The 19,028-nt window shown below is 45.3% G+C and overlaps 1 protein-coding gene across 3 annotated transcripts in view; it reads left to right on the top strand.

Moving 5' to 3' along the window:
* The window catches only part of LOC310754486 (actin-binding protein WASF3-like), a 76,031-nt gene that overhangs the window by 42,828 nt on the left and 14,175 nt on the right, over window positions 1-19,028 (top strand). For all 3 annotated transcript variants that reach the window (XM_083596453.1, XM_083596452.1, XM_083596451.1), the window contains exon 3: window positions 10,546-10,680. In XM_083596453.1, the coding sequence (XP_083452579.1) occupies window positions 10,546-10,680 (135 nt within the window). The remainder of the gene's footprint in view (window positions 1-10,545; window positions 10,681-19,028) is intronic.

Here is a 19,028-nt window from a genome sequence, read left to right as displayed (position 1 = left end):
CACACACAACAGTGGGTACGTGGTTTTTTTGGTGCAGGCTGCAGCCCTGGACATGCTATGTAATCTGATGGTGTATTTGAGGTGAACCAATGCAAAAATCCTGAGGATCCATGTAGACCTGTGCTTTGTAACCATCTTTTTGCACCATGACGGCCCCACACAACAGTGAGTGCGTGTGTTTTTTTATGCAGGCTGTAGCCGTCAACATGCTACTTGATCTGATGGTGAATTTGGGGTTACCCAATGCAAAAATCCTGAGGATCCCTGTTTATCCGTGCTTTGTAACCTCGTTTTTCCGCCATGGCGGCCCCACACCACAGTGGGTGCGTGGTTTTTTTGGTGCAGGCTGTTGCTTTGGAAATGCTATGTGATCTGATGGTGAATTTGAGGTGATCCAATGCAAGAATCCCGAGGATCCATGTGGCTCCGTGCTTTGTAACCACGTTTTTGCGCCATGGCGGCACCACACAACAGTGGGTGTGTGGTTTTTTTTGTGCAGGCTGTAGCCCTAGACATGCAATGTGATCTGACGGTGAATTTGAGGTGACCCAATGCAAAAATCCCGAGGATCCATGTGGATCCGTGCTTTGTAACCACGTTTTTGCGCCATTGCGGCCTCACACAACAATGGGTGCATGGTTTTTTTGGTGCAGGCTGTAGCCCTGGACATGCAATGTGATCTGATGGTGTATTTGAGGTGACCCAATGCAAAAATCCTTAGGATCCATGTGGATCTGTGCTTTGTAACCACGTTTTTCCGCCATGGCGGCCCCAAACAACAGTGGGTGCGTGGTTTTTTGGTGCAGGCTGTAGCCCTGGACATGCAATATGATCTGATGGTGTATTTGAGGTGACCCAATGCAAAAATCCTTAGGATCCATGTGGATCTGTGCATTGTAACCATGTTTTTGCGCCATGGCGGCCCCACACAACAGTGGCTGCGTGGTTTTTCTGGTGCAGGCTGTAGCCCTGGACATGCTTTGTGATCTGATGGTGGATTTGGGTGACCCAATGCAAACATCCCGAGGATCCATGTGGGTCCGTGCTTTGTAACCACGTTTTTGCGCCATTGTGGCCCCACACAACAGTGGGTGCGTGGTTTTTTTGATGCAGGCTGTAGTCCTAGACATGCTTTGTAATCTGATCATGACTTTGGGGTGACCCAATGCAAAAATCCTGAAGATCCATGTAGATCTGTGCTTTGTAACCACGTTTTTCCGCCATGGCGGCCCCAAACAACAATGGGTGCGTGGTTTATTTGGTGCAGGCTGTACCCATGAACATGCTTTGTGATCTGATGGTGGATTTGGGTGACCCAATGCAAACATCCCGAGGATCCATGTGGATCCGTGCTTTGTAACCACGTTTTTGCGCCATTGTGGCCCCACACAACAGTGGGTGCGTGGTTTTTTTGGTACAAGCTGTAGCCCTGGATACGCAATGTTATCTGATGGTGAATTTGGGGTGACCCAATGCAAAAATCCCGAGGATCCATGTGGATCCGTGCTTTGTAACCACCTTTTTGCGCCATTGAGGCCACACACAACAGTGGGTACGTGGTTTATTTGGTGCAGGCTGTAGCCCTAGACATGCTATGTAATCCGATGGTGAATTTGAGGTGGCCCAATGCAAAAATCCCAAGGACCCATGTGGATCCATGCTTTGTAAACAGATTTTGCCCTATTGCGGCCCCACACAACAGTGGGTGAGTGGTTTCTTTGGTGCAGGCTGTACCCGTGAACATGCTATGTAATCTGATGGTGAATCTGGGGTGACCCAATGCAAAAATCCCGAGGATCCATGTGGATCCGTGCTCTGTAAGCACGATTTTGCCCCATTGCGGCCCCACACAACAGTGGGTGCGTGGTTTTTTTGGTGCAGGCTGCAGCCCTGGACATGCTATGTAATCTGATGGTGTATTTGAGGTGACCCAATGCAAAAATCCTTAGGATCCATGTGGATCTGTGCTTTGTAACCACGTTTTTCCGCCATGGCGGCCCCAAACAACAGTGGGTGCGTGGTTTTTTGGTGCAGGCTGTAGCCCTGGACATGCAATATGATCTGATGGTGTATTTGAGGTGACCCAATGCAAAAATACTGAGGATCCATGTTTATCCGTGCTTTGTAACCAAATTTTTGCACCATTGAGGCCCCACACAACAGTGGGTGCGTGGTTTTTTTGGTACAAGCAATTGCCCTGAACATGCAATGTGATCTGATGGTGAATTTGGGGTGACCCAATGCAAAAATCCCGAGGATCCATGTTCATCCGTGCTTTGTAACCATGTTTTTGCACCATTGGGGCCCCATACAACAGAGGGTGAGTGGTTTTTTTGATGCAGGCTGTAGTCCTAGACATGCTTTGTAATCTGATCATGAATTTGGGGTGACCCAATGCAAAGATCCTGAAGATCCATGTAGATCTGTGCTTTGTAACCACGTTTTTCCGCCATGGCGGCCCCAAACAACAATGGGTGCGTGGTTTATTTGGTGCAGGCTGTACCCATGAACATGCTTTGTGATCTGATGGTGGATTTGGGTGACCCAGTGCAAACATCCCGAGGATCCATGTGGATCCGTGCTTTGTAACCACGTTTTTGCGCCATTGTGGCCCCACACAACAGTGGGTGCGTGGTTTTTTTGGTACAAGCTGTAGCCCTGGATACGCAATGTGGTCTGATGGTGAATTTGGGGTGACCCAATGCAAAAATCCCGAGCATCCATGTGGATCCGTGCTTTGTAACCACCTTTTTGCGCCATTGAGGCCACACACAACAGTGGGTACGTGGTTTATTTGGTGCAGGCTGTAGCCCTAGACATGCTATGTAATCCGATGGTGAATTTGAGGTGACCCAATGCAAAAATCCCAAGGACCCATGTGGATCCATGCTTTGTAAACAGATTTTGCCCTATTGCGGCCCCACACAACAGTGGGTGAGTGGTTTCTTTGGTGCAGGCTGTACCCGTGAACATGCTATGTAATCTGATGGTGAATCTGGGGTGACCCAATGCAAAAATCCCGAGGATCCATGTGGATCCGTGCTTTGTAAACACGATTTTGCCCCATTGCGGCCCCACACAACAGTGGGTGCGTGGTTTTTTTGGTGCAGGCTGCAGCCCTGGACATGCTATGTAATCTGATGGTGTATTTGAGGTGAACCAATGCAAAAATCCTGAGGATCCATGTAGACCTGTGCTTTGTAACCATGTTTTTGCGCCATGACGGCCCCACACAACAGTGAGTGCGTGTGTTTTTTTATGCAGGCTGTAGCCGTCAACATGCTACTTGATCTGATGGTGAATTTGGGGTTACCCAGATCAAAAATGCTGGGGATCCATGTGGATCCGTGCTTTGTAACCACGTTTTTCCGCCATGGCGGACCCACACAACAGTGGGTACGTAGTTTCTTTGGTGCAGGCTGTACCCGTGAATATGCTATGTAATCTGATGGTGAATTTGGGGTTACCCAATGCAAAAATCCTGAGGATCCATGTTTATCCGTGCTTTGTAACATTGTTTTTCCGCCATGGCGGCCCCACACCACAGTGGGTGCGTGGTTTTTTTGGTGCAGGCTGTTGCTTTGGAAATGCTATGTGATCTGATGGTGAATTTGAGGTGATCCAATGCAAAAATCCCGAGGATCCATGTGGCTCCGTGCTTTGTAACCACCTTTTTGCCCCATTGCAGCCCCACACAACAGTGGGTGCGTGGTTTCTTTGGTGCAGGCTGTACCCGTGAACATGCTATGTAATCTGATGGTGAATTTGAGGTGACCCAATGCAAAAATCCCGAGGATCCATGTGGATCCGTGCTTTGTAACCACGTTTTTGCCCCATTGCAGCCCCACACAACAGTGGGTGCGTGGTTTTTTTGGTGCAGGCTGTAGCCCTAGACATGCTATGTAATCTGATGGTGAATTTGAGGTGACCCAATGCAAAAATCCCGAGGATCCATGTGGATCCGTGCTTTTTAAACACGATTTTGCCCCATTGCGGCCCCACACAACAGTGGCTGCGTGGTTTTTTTGGTGCGGGTTGTACCCATGAACATGCTATGTAATCTGATGGTGAATTTGGGGTGACCCAATGCAAAACTCCTTAGGATCCATGTGGATCTGTACATTGTAACCATGTTTTTCCGCCATGGCGGACCCACACAACAGTGAGTGCGTGGTTTTTTGGGTGCAGGCTGCAGCCCTGGACATGCAATGTGATCTGATGGTGAATTTGCGGTGACCCAATGCAAAAATTCCGAGGATCCATGTGGATCCGTGCTTTGGAACCACGTTTTTGCACCATTGTGGCCCCACACCACAGTGGGTGCGTGGTTTCTTTGGTGCAGGCTGTACCCGTCAACATGCTATGTAATCTGCTGGTGAATTTGGGGTGACCCAATGCAAAAATCCTGAGGATCCTTTGGCTTTTATGTCCCCCCTCCCAGGCAGTCTCCTTTATCGCATCCCTTATCTCTCTCCCAATTCCACCCATCAGCTTCTTCCTTTCAACACTCCTTTTCCTCTTGTTTACCTTAGTGTCTTTTCCTTAGGTGGAGCAGTTTTTTGCTCCTCTTTTTTCTTCTATTTTCTCTCTTCATTGATTTAGTCTTCCTGTCTCCTCTCCTTGCAAGTTTGCCATCTTTACCTCCCCCCCCCCCCCAGGCAGCTTCCTTTATCGCTAGAGTCCCTTATCTTCCTCCCCTATTGCTTGATCAGCTGCTCAGCGGCTTTGTTTCAACACCCCCTTTCCTCTGCTTTTTGCCCCTGGGCAATTCGGCTACAGGGACCACACATTCACTCCATAAGACGCACAGACATTTCCGCTTACTTTTAAGGAAGAAAAAAGTGCGTCTTGTGGAGCGAAAAATTCGGTAATAACATTGAAATAAATAAAAGACAGCATATGGTTGAACATTATCATTAAACTTATTATTCCAAAACATTTTTTTAAACCACCCATTTCCCCAAATAACTTACTGAGCTAATTTACACATAAAGTAGCTGAACTTGATCAAAGTTGCAAGGAATCAGATGTTTCCAATCCATTCAAATTCTGTAGGAATTTTTTAGGATTACTTACTACTTCTAGATCATTTTCCAGGATAATCTCCAATATAATTTCCAAATAGCCAGTTAAAAATACTTCAGGTTCTAAAGGTATATGGCATCCTAATGTATTTGATATTTGGAAATCACATGGAATTATTATTATTATAATAATAAATGTTGGCCAGCCTTGCACAAGTCACATAACTCTGATGTCGGTAGGCCTTTGTAAACAATAAAATCAACAAAAAGAGTTGCTCTAATTGTTAGGTTCCCGAGACCTTTTCAGTAAGGGGAAAAAGGTATAATATATATACAGAAAGGAAAATTCCTTGGATGCCAAGATTCAGGTTTGGGGAAGTACTCTTTGGTGAGAGCACCCCAGCAGAGATTTAAAGTCACAAAATATGCAGCAAAGTAATGCCAAATTTTAGCCTGCATACCTTAAAATATACCCTTGTGAGTTCCAAGACTTCCTTCTTCCCCCAGCATAGGAGAAGACCTAACATTAGGTAAGTTAAAATTTGTACTTACCGTATTTTCCGGTGTATAAGACTTTTCCAGATAAAATATAGAGTTTGGGATATACTCGCCATATAAGACTACCCCTCTTCCAATGCACACTAAATAAAAATTTTAAAAAAAATCAGACTTTACTTCAATATGGTAATTTTAATTCAAATGCTTATGACATGCAGGTACTTAGCATGTCACTTATAAACATAAGGCTGTTTGTCATCAAACATGTAAACATAAAACAGTGCAAGTGGATTAAACTTTTCCTAACTCACTCTAAAGCTGAAAGGAAGGATAAACACACTTACTGGGATGTAAGCTTTATTAAATATTGTGGCACTTATTTCTAAATAAGCATGCATAAGGGTTGGTACTGCAAGGCTACACTCTTATGCAGGGTTACAGGGAGAAAATCCCAGAGTGGTGGGGCTTACTTGTGAGTAAACATGCATAGGAGCAGCTAAAAGGGAGCATTAAGAAGAGACAAATTGAGAAGGCATGAAAGAGTAATTGAAAAAGCCATTAAGAGCAAAAATGGAAGGTAAGTCAGAAAAAGAGAAAGAGTGGTTAAGTGGAAACATGAGGGGGGGGGAATGAAGGGTAGTGTGTGAGAGGAATAAGGCAGTCAAAAAATGCTAAATGCAAGGAAGGATTGGGAACATGGAAAAGGTGAGTGGACAAAAGGAGTATTAATGGGCAGTTAACAGAACCCTAAAGAGGCAATGGGGTGAAAGGCATAACCTAAGGAAGGGGATGATGCTGATGATTAGAAAAGCACAATACTCAAGATATGATGCAGATGCTTACTTATCACTCAACATGCCTTTTGCAAGCTACTTCACAATTTTAACAGCTATGCATTACAACCCCATGCTGCACACACTCTCTAGAACCTGTAGTCTTCAACATGTTTTAAATCATATACATCACAGAAACACACTGCACAGAGCTTCAAGGATCAGAGCTTCAGCATACATCTTCATGGTTGAAAAACCATGTGTGTCCCCACTTCAAAGATGATGGCATTAGCGGACCAACAGACACAACACAGGTCAGCAGCACATTACCTGTTAAAGTCATATCTGAAGTTCTTCCAAGTTATATACTTTACAGCCAATATGCTTTACAGCACAATATGCTTTACAGCACAATATGCTTTACACACATCCCTCCAAGTTTAATGGGGCTTACTTACTCCCCAGATAAGTGGATTTAAGACTGCAGTTCCCACCCTTTCAACACATGCTTATGAGGCAAAGTGGGGAACTCTAATCCATGTAAACACTTGTAAAGACAGAGCAATTTAATAGTAGGAACCTCTGCGGCAGCCACAAACCAACGCTGATGGCTGCCAGCCCGGCAGCTTCTGCAGCAGCAGCATGGGCGCTCCACAAGGTCCGGCACCAGCGGCGGTGAAGCCAGCCCGGATCGCAGACACTGGACCCGGCGTGAGGAGGCTGAGAGGGCGGCGGCAGCAGCAACCCCAGCAGGGCTTCAGACAGGCGATCCGAGCAACCTGCCAGGCGGCATCAAAGGGCGGGTGGTTGGGATCAGCTGTCTCAGAGGAGAGGAGAGAGCTATATGCTTAATAAAAATGTGCGCTCTGCTGCATTGAGTGGCTCCATCTAGAGACTTAAAAAATAAAATAAAAAATCCCTGCTTGACGAGATAGATGCTCAGCAGAGAGACACGCAGGGAGAGATAAGCAGCCTCCTCTTCCTGCCTGCTCTCCTGCCGCCCCTTCACACACACACTGTAGCAGCCGAGGGTGAAACAAAGGAGCCAGGGGCTTGCGCCATGAAGGCAGCTAGAAGGAGCAAGGCAAAACGGCAAGGGAAGGCAAGGGAAAAATGCGCTGTGGCCGTTTAAATAGTTGAAGCCCCCCGCCGCTTCACTCAGGCGACCCCCCACAACCATACCCAGCATATAAGATGACCCCTGACTTTTGAGAAGATTTTGCTGGGTTAAAAAGTCGTATTATATGCCAGAACATACGGTGCAAACTTTTCAGAGATCATTTCAGAGGTTCATTTTTCTATGCATCAGTCAGAAAAGTTGCACAGGCAGTAAAACTTGGCTTAGTTGCAAAGTGGTGAATGTTGCTAAATTATTGGTATAGGTGCTCAATAGAGGCTTGTTAGAGTGTAGCCTCTTCACACCTTGTGCTTCTCAGGTAGACTGGAGGGGAACAAAGTCTTGATTATGTAGTTCAGGGAGGTCCAACCTTCATACAAGAGGGCTGCAATAGTACTTTGACAAGGAATCTGCAGACTGCACACTGCCTTGTCAAATGGTGCTTTTCCCAAAGTGGTTGAGCTTTAGGAGGTCACTGGGCTTTGGGAAGGAGTTGAGCTGGGAAAGCACTAACTAGGCTTTGGGAAGGAGGAGGGAGGATTCTAGGATAAGGTTACCAGATGTCCCTGTTTCCCAGCTTCTCGCTGCAAAAAAGAAAAGAAAAGAAAAAGAAAACCTGAACCTGTCAGGACAGCTTTTTCTATGGTCTGAACCCCTTCATGCATTAATTAGACTCAAGAATGTTGGTTATATGAGACTAGTTATCCCACATTTACCAGGGTTTTATACACACACACACACAATTATACACCATTCGCAATGCAGCATTATAAAATTACAGGCTCTGAGAAGACACCACCAAGGGGAATAAGAGTGGATTTGGCACATGTTTGTAAATGCATGCATATGGAAAGACATGCCAGTGTGTTGCTTTCCTTGCCCCCAATTGTGGCACAAAGTTGGTACAGGTGGCGACCATTTTACATGTGTCCTATTGACGTGCAACTGCCAATACATGTGTGGCTTTCAGTCCCAGAATTGGGGTGGAACAGGCTTACGTGTGACTGTTGGCACATGCAATGACCCGGAACGCAACCCCCGCACAAATGAGCTTCATGTACTGTACTATAATCATTGCTATTTTTCTAGAAAAAGAGGTGCTGGAATTCACTACGAATGCCTCCCTTGTTCTCTTATAATGGCAATGGTGTCCACCCGAGAAGAGCCGGAACTGAGCTCCAGTGAGTTCCAGCTGAAAAAAATCCCCTCACTATAATAATTGCAGCCTTCAGAAAAGGTGGGGGGACGCACCAAACACAGGAAGCAAACAAAAGGGACAAAATATCCAGGTGCATATTCAGAACCCAAGGCTGAAAAACAGCAAGCGATAACAGCCGGTGGCGATAGGAACAGAAATACACAATCCCATAACGTCAAGGACAGGCCAAAGCGGGGAGAAGGAAGCTGGGTACACTTGCTGCAGGCCTTGGAGGGCTAAGTTGGCCAGAAGGCCCTGCCAGGGGCCTGCCAGACTTACACAGTCATCCAAAAATGCCCCCATCCTTCCCAGCCGAACTGGAGCTTAATGGGTGAAACGGCCATGCCTGTCCATATGCACTTCAAGACTTCAATAGTAAAATCTGAATCTGTGTTAATGCAAATTAGTGTGTAGCATCAGATCAGATGAGGCGGTTGCACTGCAGTGGTCCATCTTATGGACAAAACTCCCACCCTGGACCTCAGACAAGCTCTGCACTGGCCTGGTCAAAGCACTATAAGTGATCTAAGATGTTATGGTGGAATGAAACTTACCATTGCTGTTTCCTTTTGCAACCCCTTGTTTAAAGTAATGTGTAGTTCCAGTCTAAGAATGCATTTGTTCGCTCATTTCAGATTTCTCTTGCATTAGATTTTGTCAAGCTGTAGAAGGTACAGAAAAGGGGGCTGGAGCATCTTTCTGCAAGTGAAAGTTATAATATATTGGGGGGTTAGTTTATTTTCAAAATATATGCAAAAGAAGCATAATTGAGGATTATAAAAGTTATGATGGCATATAGCAACTTTTTGGGGCTTGTGGGCACATTTGGAATTCTGGGTGAGTGCCACTGGCCCAATCACAAAATCCATGGAAGAAAGGGCACATGCAGGAGCCACTGCTGCGCTTGCTAACAAGGAGGATGTCTTTTGCACTCTTGTTTGTTCATTAGAGGATGGGTGTCCAATCTTTGTATCTAATGAAATGTGAGCACGTCTAATGCAGCATATTCAATGTAGGAAAGGCTGAGCCACTGCAGACAAGAACTGAGCAGGAAGAGCAACAGTCTATCATGCATTTTGGATTTTTAAGGGAATATTTACTTAGAACTTTTGCAAGCACCATAGGAGGTACATAGTAGGCACACTGGTGCTCATGCACACCATGTTGGTGACCCCTGGCATGGAGGAAGTAGACAGATGCATTTTTCTTCCTCTCTCATAATGCTGGGATCATGGGTCACCCAGTTAAGCTTGTTGGCGGAAGGTTCAAGGCAGACTGGAAGATGTATTTATTTGCATAGCACATAATTAATATTTTTAGAATTTGCAGTCACAAGATACGATGGTGGTCACCAGCATAGCCGTAGAAAGAGGATTAGTCAAATGTATGTAGGTGAATAAATCTATTAATGGTTATTTGAAATAATTACTATATGTTGCCACACACTTTGCCAACCTGGCGCCCTCCACATGTTTTGGACTACCAGCAGCTGGCTGGGGCTGATGGGAGTTGAAGTCAAACTTTTGGAAGGCACCAGGTTGGAGAAGGCTGTGCTACCATCTCTGAACTATTTGCTGATATACAACGGAAAATGATTTCGTAGAAATGCGGTATTCCTTTGTAACATCTGTATTAGAGACTGATTCTGACACACAGCCTCTGGCAACACATGTCCAGTTAGGGCAGGCTAACCTTTGTGTTGTGTTTATTGTATGGGGCTTCTTGTGCTGTTAAACTGGAAAATGGAATAAAAGCATTTCCAGGAAATTAAAAGAACGGTATGCTGTGTTGTAGAAAAAACTCCTTCACTTGTTTTGTTGCTATTACTTCTGCCTTCTGGTTCGTAAACAAATTTGCTTTCCTTTGACTACCTGAAAGGGTCCTCAATCTATTTTGCCTGGAACAGGTCACCTCTTTTGTTTCATGGTATTTCAGGCAGACATGCTGAAGACATATTCGGGGAGCTTTTTAATGAAGCCAATAGTTTCTACATGCGGATGAATTCTCTGCAAGAGCGAGTTGATCTTCTGGTGATCAAGGTCACCCAACTGGACTCCACTGTGGAAGAAGGTAAGCAGCGTTAGTAGCAACCACTTGGGTCACATTAACCTTTGGTTTTGTTTATCTGGTCAAGGAGAACAGAACTGCATTTAGATGTTTTGCTTCCTTAAGCACTAATTAAGTATTGCCATTTTCAAGCTTCCCTTTGTGACTCAGTACAACAAAACCCTGCCGTGGAACAGGCAAAACACTCCCGGGAAAAGGAAATTCTAGTAAACAATCTGTTTTCTTAGAATATTAGGGCTTTTTGAACCATACATTATGAAAAGGATGATTTATGGCAGGGTTGGAGAGTCCTTCAGTCATTTGGGAGAGTAATTTGTTAGGGGCTGCATGCCAAGGTGGATAGGGTTAGAGCCAAACGTGGGTGGTGTGTCAAACTCCCTCAGTAAAAATGGGAGCAAGGTAACATGATTGGGTCTGGGTGATTTAAACTTAGAGACTCTGTCAAAAACAACTATTAATTCAGAGATTCTATGTGCATGGTAGCATTTACTATAATTCAGCAACAAGGACTCATTGTAGGGATCCTGTGCCCCCTTATTTCTTGCACTGGGAATAAATTAAAGATGAGGCACAGTGGAAGCAAAATTGGAATTTTAGTAACAAGCACTCTGTGGGATAAAGCTTAGTGGTTTCACTAGTAAAGGCACAGTACTTTGTTTCAGTCAAAACTTCTTTTAAAGATGTAATTATAACTTTCTTTTAACTTTCTAACACTGTTTTTAATAAACCTAATTTCTCCTAGAATGGATATCTGTTTTACCCTGCCTGTAAAATGCCTCTAGCCTTTTTCTAGGATCTCTTCATTTCCCTAAGGAAATTAAACTGGTTTGTCCTGCCTAATAAACCCCTAACCCAGAGCTTTCCAAACTTTTCATGTTGGTGGCATACATTTTAGCCATGCACAATTTCATGACACAGTAATTCACCTTTACTAGCAAACCAGAGATTAAACTAACCCCTTTGTCACAGATTTCAATTTAGGCAAAAAGCAACATTTAGGCTTTCAATCTCAGGTTATCCATCCTTGATTTATGGATTCTAGCACTAGAAGGCTGATCGCCAAAGAATTGATGCTTTTGAATTATGGTGCTGGAAGAGACTCTTGAGAGTCCCATGGACTGCAAGAAGATCAAATCCATCCATTCTTAAGGAAATCAGCCCTGAGTGCCCACTGGAAGGACAGATCGTGAAGCTGAGGCTCCAATACTTTGGCCCCCTCATGAGAAGAAAAGACTCCCTAGAAAAGACCCTGATGTTGGGAAAGATTGAGGGCACAAGGAGAAGGGGACGACCAAGGACGAGATGGTTGGACAGTGTTTTTGAAGCTACCAACATGAGTCTGACCAAACTGCAGGAGGCAGTGGAAGACAGGAGTGCCTGGCGTGCTCTGGTCCATGGGGTCACGAAGAGTCGGACACAACTAAACGACTGAACAACAACAAAGCACTCCCCCTCCCCCCCTCTTATTTTGCAGTAGGGACCTTTTATCTAAAGCACAATGTACGGTCCTGTTGAATGCAAGCAGTTTGGGTTAACAAAGTCACAAACCTGGACCTTGGGAAATGTCAGTCTTTCAGTATCTCATGTTGAAAAGAACAAGCCTCTGGTTTCACCACTGAATTTTCAGTCTCTGAAAAGAATTGCATATTTGTTGAGAAGCTATATTCTCAGCTGACCAATAATTTTTCCTCAGAAATGCCTCCCAAGAATTTCAGGGGGACTTATTCCCAAGTAAATGCACAAAGGTGTGCAGCCTGGAAGGATCTCCATTACTTCCTTGGTTGCTTTCTTCTTCCAGTAAGCGTTCTGAAAAGGCAATGATAATGAGGTGTTTTTCACATTAGTTACTATCATCATCTTCATCATAGGCCAGGTTTCCAAAGCAGCTTAAAGTTATCAATGAGATAGTCCCATGTAGTGATTAGCATGCATTTACCCAGCATCTGTCAATCATCTGTCAATGTTCAGGCACCAGGCAAAATCATTTCTTTTCTGCCAGACCTTTTGGATGCTCATCAAATTTGCAGATAGCACCAAAATGGGAGGGGTAGCTAATGCCACAGAAGAAAGAATCAGGATTCAATGTCATCTTAACAGATTGCAGAACTGGGCCAAAACGTTTAAAAAAGGAATTTCAAGAGGAACAAATGTAAGGTTCTGCACTTAGACAGATAGAAGCAGCTGCACAAATATAAGATGGGGGGACACCTGGCTTGCCAGTAGTACATGTGAAAAGGATCTCAGGGTCTTAGTAGGCCACAAGCTTAACATGAGTTAACAGTGTGATGCAGCAGCAAAAAAAGCTAATGGTATTCTAGGCTGCATCAACAGAAGTCTAGTGTCCAGATCAAGGGAAGTAATAGTCCAGCTCTATTCTGCCTTGGTCAGACCACACCTGGAATACTGTGTACAGTTCTGAGTGCCACACTTTAAAAAGAATACCGTACTGACAAGCTGGAACTGTGCAAAGGAGGGCAACCAAAATGATAATGGGTCTGGAAACCAAGTCTCATGAGGAATGGTTGAGGGTGTTGGGTATGTTTAGCCTGGAAAAGAGGAGATGTGATAGCCATCTTCAAATATCTAAAGGGCTGTCACATGGAAGATGGAGCAAGCTTGTTTTCTCTGCTCTGGAGGCTAGGACCTGAACCTAAGGATTCAAGTTACAAGAAATGAGATTCCAACTAAACATCAAGAACTTTCTGATAGTAAGAGTTGCTCGACAGTGGAGCAGACGCCCTCGGGAGGCAGTGGACTTAAAAACCTTGGAGGTTTTTAAGCAGAGGTTGGATGGCCATCTGTCATGGATGATTTAGTAGAGATTCCACATTGCAGGGAGTTGGACTAGATGACCCTCAGGGCACCTTCAAACTTTACAATTCCATGATTATATGGGCCTTAGTTATCTGTGTCCTGTGAGTGAGATGTTTTAATTCTGCCTTTTAAAACACAATGGCCTTTTAGATTTTTCTTTGTCTTTCCATTTTATGCTAGCTTTAGTGTATGCGTTTGTGGTATAGTGGTTAAGAGTGGTGGACTTGTAATCTGGTGAACCCAGTTCGATTCCCCGCTCCTCCACATGCAGCTGCTGGGTGACCTTGGGCTAGTCACACTTCTCTGAAGTCTCTTGGCTTCACCTCACAGAGTGTTTGTTGTGGGGAGGAAGGGAAAGGAGATTGTTAGCCGCTTTGAGACTCCTTAAGTAAAGGTAAAGGGACCCCTGACCATTACGTCCAGTTGTGACCGACTCTGGGATTGCGGCACTCATCTCGCTTTACTGGCCGAGGGAGCTGGCGTACAGCTTCCGGGTCATGTGACCAGCATGACTAAGCCGCTTCTGGTGAACCAGAGCAGCGCACAGAAACGCCGTTTACCTTCCCGCCAGAGCGGTACCTATTTATCTACTTCCACTTTGAGGTGCTTTCAAACTGCTAGGTTGGCAGGAGCAGGGACCGAGCAACAGGAGCTCACCCCGTTGTGGGGATTTGAACCGCCGATCTTCTGATCAGCAAGTTCTAGGCTCTGTGGTTTACCCCACAGAGCCACCCGCGTCCCAGACTCCTTAGGGTAGTGATAAAGTGGGATATCTGGGGTGGCCAACTCCCAAGAGACTGCGATTTACTCACAGAGTTAAAAACTAGCAGTGATCTACCCCCTTTTTTGGGCTTCCGGTCAAAGTTGTTGAGTTTTTTTTTTAGGAAGGAGGAAGGCCCATTTTTGGGAGGTTCGGGTCAAAGTTGTTGAGTTTTTTCAGGGAGGAGGCAAAATGTTGAGCTTTTCTTAGGGGAGCCACAGTTGTTCAGTTTCTTTGGGGGTAGCCAATGATCTACCAGTGATCTACCGCAGACGTCCAGTGATCTACCTGTTGGACATGCCTGTTATACATCATAAGTCACTTTGAATTACCTTGGTAAAAAAGCAACCAATAAAATATAACAAATAACAAAAACAAACAAACATAGCTTTGTCTTTTCTCTATGGACCCACTTAAAGAAATATTGGCCCATTATTTATATGACTTATAACTGAACCATAAATAAATTTGCATCATAATAAAAATGCCCCCCACCAGCATGTTTTCTTTTGTTTTGAGATGCCATGCGCACCATCACTGAATAGGCATTCCCTCCTACCTGTAAGATAAGGGAAATGTATTTTAAAAGGTAACACCTATCACATGTAGGTATTTTGGGAAATTAAAGTGTCCCCAATTCATCAAACAATATGTGTGTTTTTTTAAATGCTAAAATTATTATAGTGGGGTGGTGGGGGTGAGTTTTTTTAGTATAGGGAAAGATGATATAACAGGTACCCTGAACCCAAACTGTGAATAACTTTAAATGTAAGCAACACTTTGAATTGGACCCAAAAATGGTAAGGTAAAAGGTAAAGGATCCCTGGACGGTTAAGTCCAGTCAAAGGCAACTATGGGGTTGTGGCACTCATCTCACCTTCAGGCCAAGGGAGCCGGCGTTTGTCCACAGACAGTTTTCCAGGTCATGTGGCCAGCATGACTAAACCGCTACTGGTGTACGAAGGACCATGACAAGTGCCAGAGCGCACGGAGACGCCGTTTACCTTCCTACCGCAGTGGTACCTATTTATCCACCGTATTTTTTGCTCCATAGGGCACACCAGCCCATAGGGCGCACCTAGTTTGTTTGGGGGGGAAATAAAGGGGAAAAAAACAGGCAGAACAGGCTGCTATCCGCAGGGATGCAGGCAGCTCTCCGCAAGCCTAGGGAGCCCAGTGGGAACTCCCGCGGGCTCCCAAGGCTTGCGGATAGCTTCCTGAAGCCTGGAGACGGAGAGGGGTCAGTGCGCACCGACCCCTCTCGCTCTCCAGGCTTCAGCGAAAGCCTGCATTCACCCCATAGGACGCACACACATTTCCCCTTCATTTTTGGAGGGGAAAAATTGCGTCCTATAGGGCGAAAAACACGGTACTTGCACTGGCATGCTTTCAAACTGCTAGGTTAACAGGAGCTGGGACAGAGCAACGGGAGCTCGCCCCATTGCGGGGATTCAAACCGCCAACCTTCCGATCAGCAACCAAAGAGGCTCAGTGTTTTAGACCGCAGCACCACCCGTGTCCCAGAAATGGACTGAGAGCCAGTGCAGATATCTCAGCACTAACAATATATTTTCCTTCTGCAGAATCCCAGTTAGCAGTCTTGCAACAGAAGTTTGCACTAACTGCAGTTTCCAAACTGCAGTTTCAGAGGCAGCCCCATATTTAACACATTGCCTACATTGATCAAACATAGAGGTTAGCAGGGCATGGACAGAAGCAAGGCTTTCCTGTGCATGAGGGAGAAATACATTATTGTTACAAAAGTTGGGTGCCAGCCCCACAAGGCACGGTCGAGACTGTCATAACTTTAAGAAATGTGATTTATACACATACTTACACCTTCAGTCTGCATGGAGAGATTCCAGATCTTGCAGCATGGCCATTTCAAGAGGGGATTGTCCCCCACATCAGTGCAGCACTGGAGTCCAAGGCATTTCTCCCAGCCCGCCTTCAGCCAGCCTGCCCAAGATATAGCTCTCTTTTTTCTCCCTCCTTTTTCCCAGCACACTTTTCTAAAAAGACTATTTTCCTGTCACCTCACACACATACCCCATCACCATGGCAACCTCTGTCTGCCTAGGGCCAAGGATTCCTCTTTGATGGGCCATCAACACTTTTTGTCATACTAATGCCTGTATCCCAGGTGAGGCCCTGACTTGGAAGGAAACTTAGCCTGTACTTTTCCACTGGCTTCCAATCTTCACTTCAATACTCCAAATAATCAAAATCCTACCATTTATTAATTTCTACGGTTTGGGGAGGGTGTCCCCTACACCCAAACATTATTGTCGCTGAACTAAATCAGACCACCTGACCACTTACAGATCAGTTGGTGGCCCTTACCATTTACTTTTGTTGTTCATTTCTGCTGGCCTTGATTTTTTTTTTTTTTTTACCTCTTTATGTTCTCAACAGGTGGTGAGGAAGGATTCTTGCTCTTGCAGGATTAGCTTTAGCACTTAGTTTTCTCTGCTAATCCGCTGGGGGAGTGAAAGATGAGCTCTGAAGGACAGGATAAGCCCACTTGTTTTTCCATCAGCAGCTGGAAAACTTTCCTCAAAACAACCTTAACCTTTGGTGTCTTTCTCACTGCATTTTGGGTTGTGCTACTTCAAGCTTCAGAGCCTAGGGCTTGCCGATCAAAAGGTCAGCGGTTCGAATCCCCACGACGGGGTGAGCTCCTGTTGCTTGGTCCCTGCTCCTGCCAACATAGCAGTTTGAGAGCATGTCAAAGTGCAAGTAGATAAATAGGCACTGCTCTGGTGGGAAGGTAAACGGTTTTTCTGTGCACTGCTCTGGTTTTCCAGAAGCAGCTTAGTCATGCTGGCCATATGACCAGGAAGCTGTATGCCGGCTCCCTTGGCCTATAGAGCGAGATGAGCGCCGCAACCCCAGAGTCGTCCGCAACGGTCAGGGGTCCCTTTACCTTTACTTCAAGCTGCAGGTGGTGACTCCCATCAGTGACTGCTCCTAAGGTACACAACCCCCCATGTCCCCCCAAATACTATGGTTAGTTGGTGAGAGCAGAGTTATACCCTAGCCTTCTTTGCTGATATTAGAATTCAGTGGCTCTCAAAATAGGCAGTACCATCCCGGGGCAGGGGGCGGGGGGGGTAACCTGTGTGAGGGCCACTGGAACTGTACTTGACTATCAGATTTTGAAAAGCTGATATCAATAGATCAAGTTCATCAGTTTTGTTGAATTAATTGAAATACTTTTAACTGGATTTTGAATAAATGTGCAGTTGATCATTATTAATTCAATTTATATACTGCCCTTTGTCAAAAGATCCCAGGGCAGTGTACAACATTAAAAACACATTACAGAACATAAATGATAAAAACATAATCAAAAACTTAATTAAAAACATACTGACAGGCAGCCCAATAATAATATAGTCATCCTAATAGCAGTCCTCTCCCTCACATTTTCACAAGCCATAGCTTATTTAATAGCCATAGGCCTGGGTAAAGAGGAATGTTTTTGCCTGGAGCCTAAATACATGTATTGATGGCATCAGACAAGTCTCTCTGGGGAGAGCATTCCACAATCAGGGAGCCACTACAGAAAGGTCCCGTTCTCTTGTTGTCGCCCTCTGAACTTCTCTGGAATGAGGGATATATAGAAGGGCCTTAGATGACAAGCACAGGGTCGGGTCACTTTGTATGGGGAGAGGTGAGCCTTATAGTATTGAGCTCCTGAGCCATGTTATAGGTCAACACCAGCACTTTGAATTGGGCCCGGAAACTAATCGGCAGCCAGTGCAGTTGTACCAGGAATAGTGATATATGCTCAAACCAGCATGTTCTGGTGCGCAATCTGGCCATTGCATTTTGCACCAGCTGAAGTTTCTGAACTGTCTTCAGAGGCAGCCCCACGTATATCACATTGCAGTAATCCAATCTAGAGGTTTCCAGAGGAGGCCACAGAAATCAGGCTATCCCTGTCCAGATAGGGGCACAGCTGAGCCAACAGCCAAAGCTGACAGAAGGCATTCCACACCACCGAGGCCACCTGGGCCTTAAGCAACAGAATGGATCCAGGGGCACACCCAAGCCACGTACCTGCTGCATAAGAGGGACTGTAACCCTCTCAAGAGCAGGTAATCTTCCACCTAACTGTTCTGGGGAACCACTCACTAACAGTGCCTCTGATTGCGCTTCAGTTTGTTGGCTCTCATCCAGTCCATTACCGAGGCAAAACAGTGGTCCTGCACATCCACTGCCTCACCTGCAGATGTACAGTGATATCTCGGGTTACAGACGCTTCAGGTTACAGACTCCGCTAACCCAGAAATAGTACCTCAGATTAAGAACTTTGCTTTAGGATGAGAACAGAAATCGTGCTCCAGCGGTGCGGAAGCAGCAGGAGGCCCCATTAGCTAAAGTGGTGCTTCAGGTTAAGAACAGTTTCAGGTTAAGAACAGACCTCCAGAATGAATTAAGTTTTTAACCCGAGGTACCACTGTAAAGGAGAAACAGAGCTGTCTGTCATTAGCATACTGCCAACAGTGCATGCCAAAACTCCAGATGACTCCATTCAGTGGTTCCATATAGATATTAAACAACATGGGGCATAGAAGATTCCACCTAAACATTAGGAAGAACTTCCTGACAGTAAGAGCTGTTCGACAGTGGAATTTGCTGCCAAGGAGTGTGGTGGAGTCTCCTTCTTTGGAGGTCTTTAAGCAGACGCTTGACAACCATATGTCAGGAGTGCTCTGATGGTGTTTCCTGCTTGGCAGGGGGTTGGACTCGATGGCTCTTGTGGTCTCTT

This window comes from Podarcis filfolensis (assembly GCF_964270895.1).
Source record: "Podarcis filfolensis genome assembly, chromosome: Z".
NCBI lineage: Eukaryota > Metazoa > Chordata > Lepidosauria > Squamata > Lacertidae > Podarcis > Podarcis filfolensis.
The sequence above is the reverse complement of the archived record's forward strand: the minus strand, read 5'-3'. Positions and strand labels throughout refer to the sequence as shown.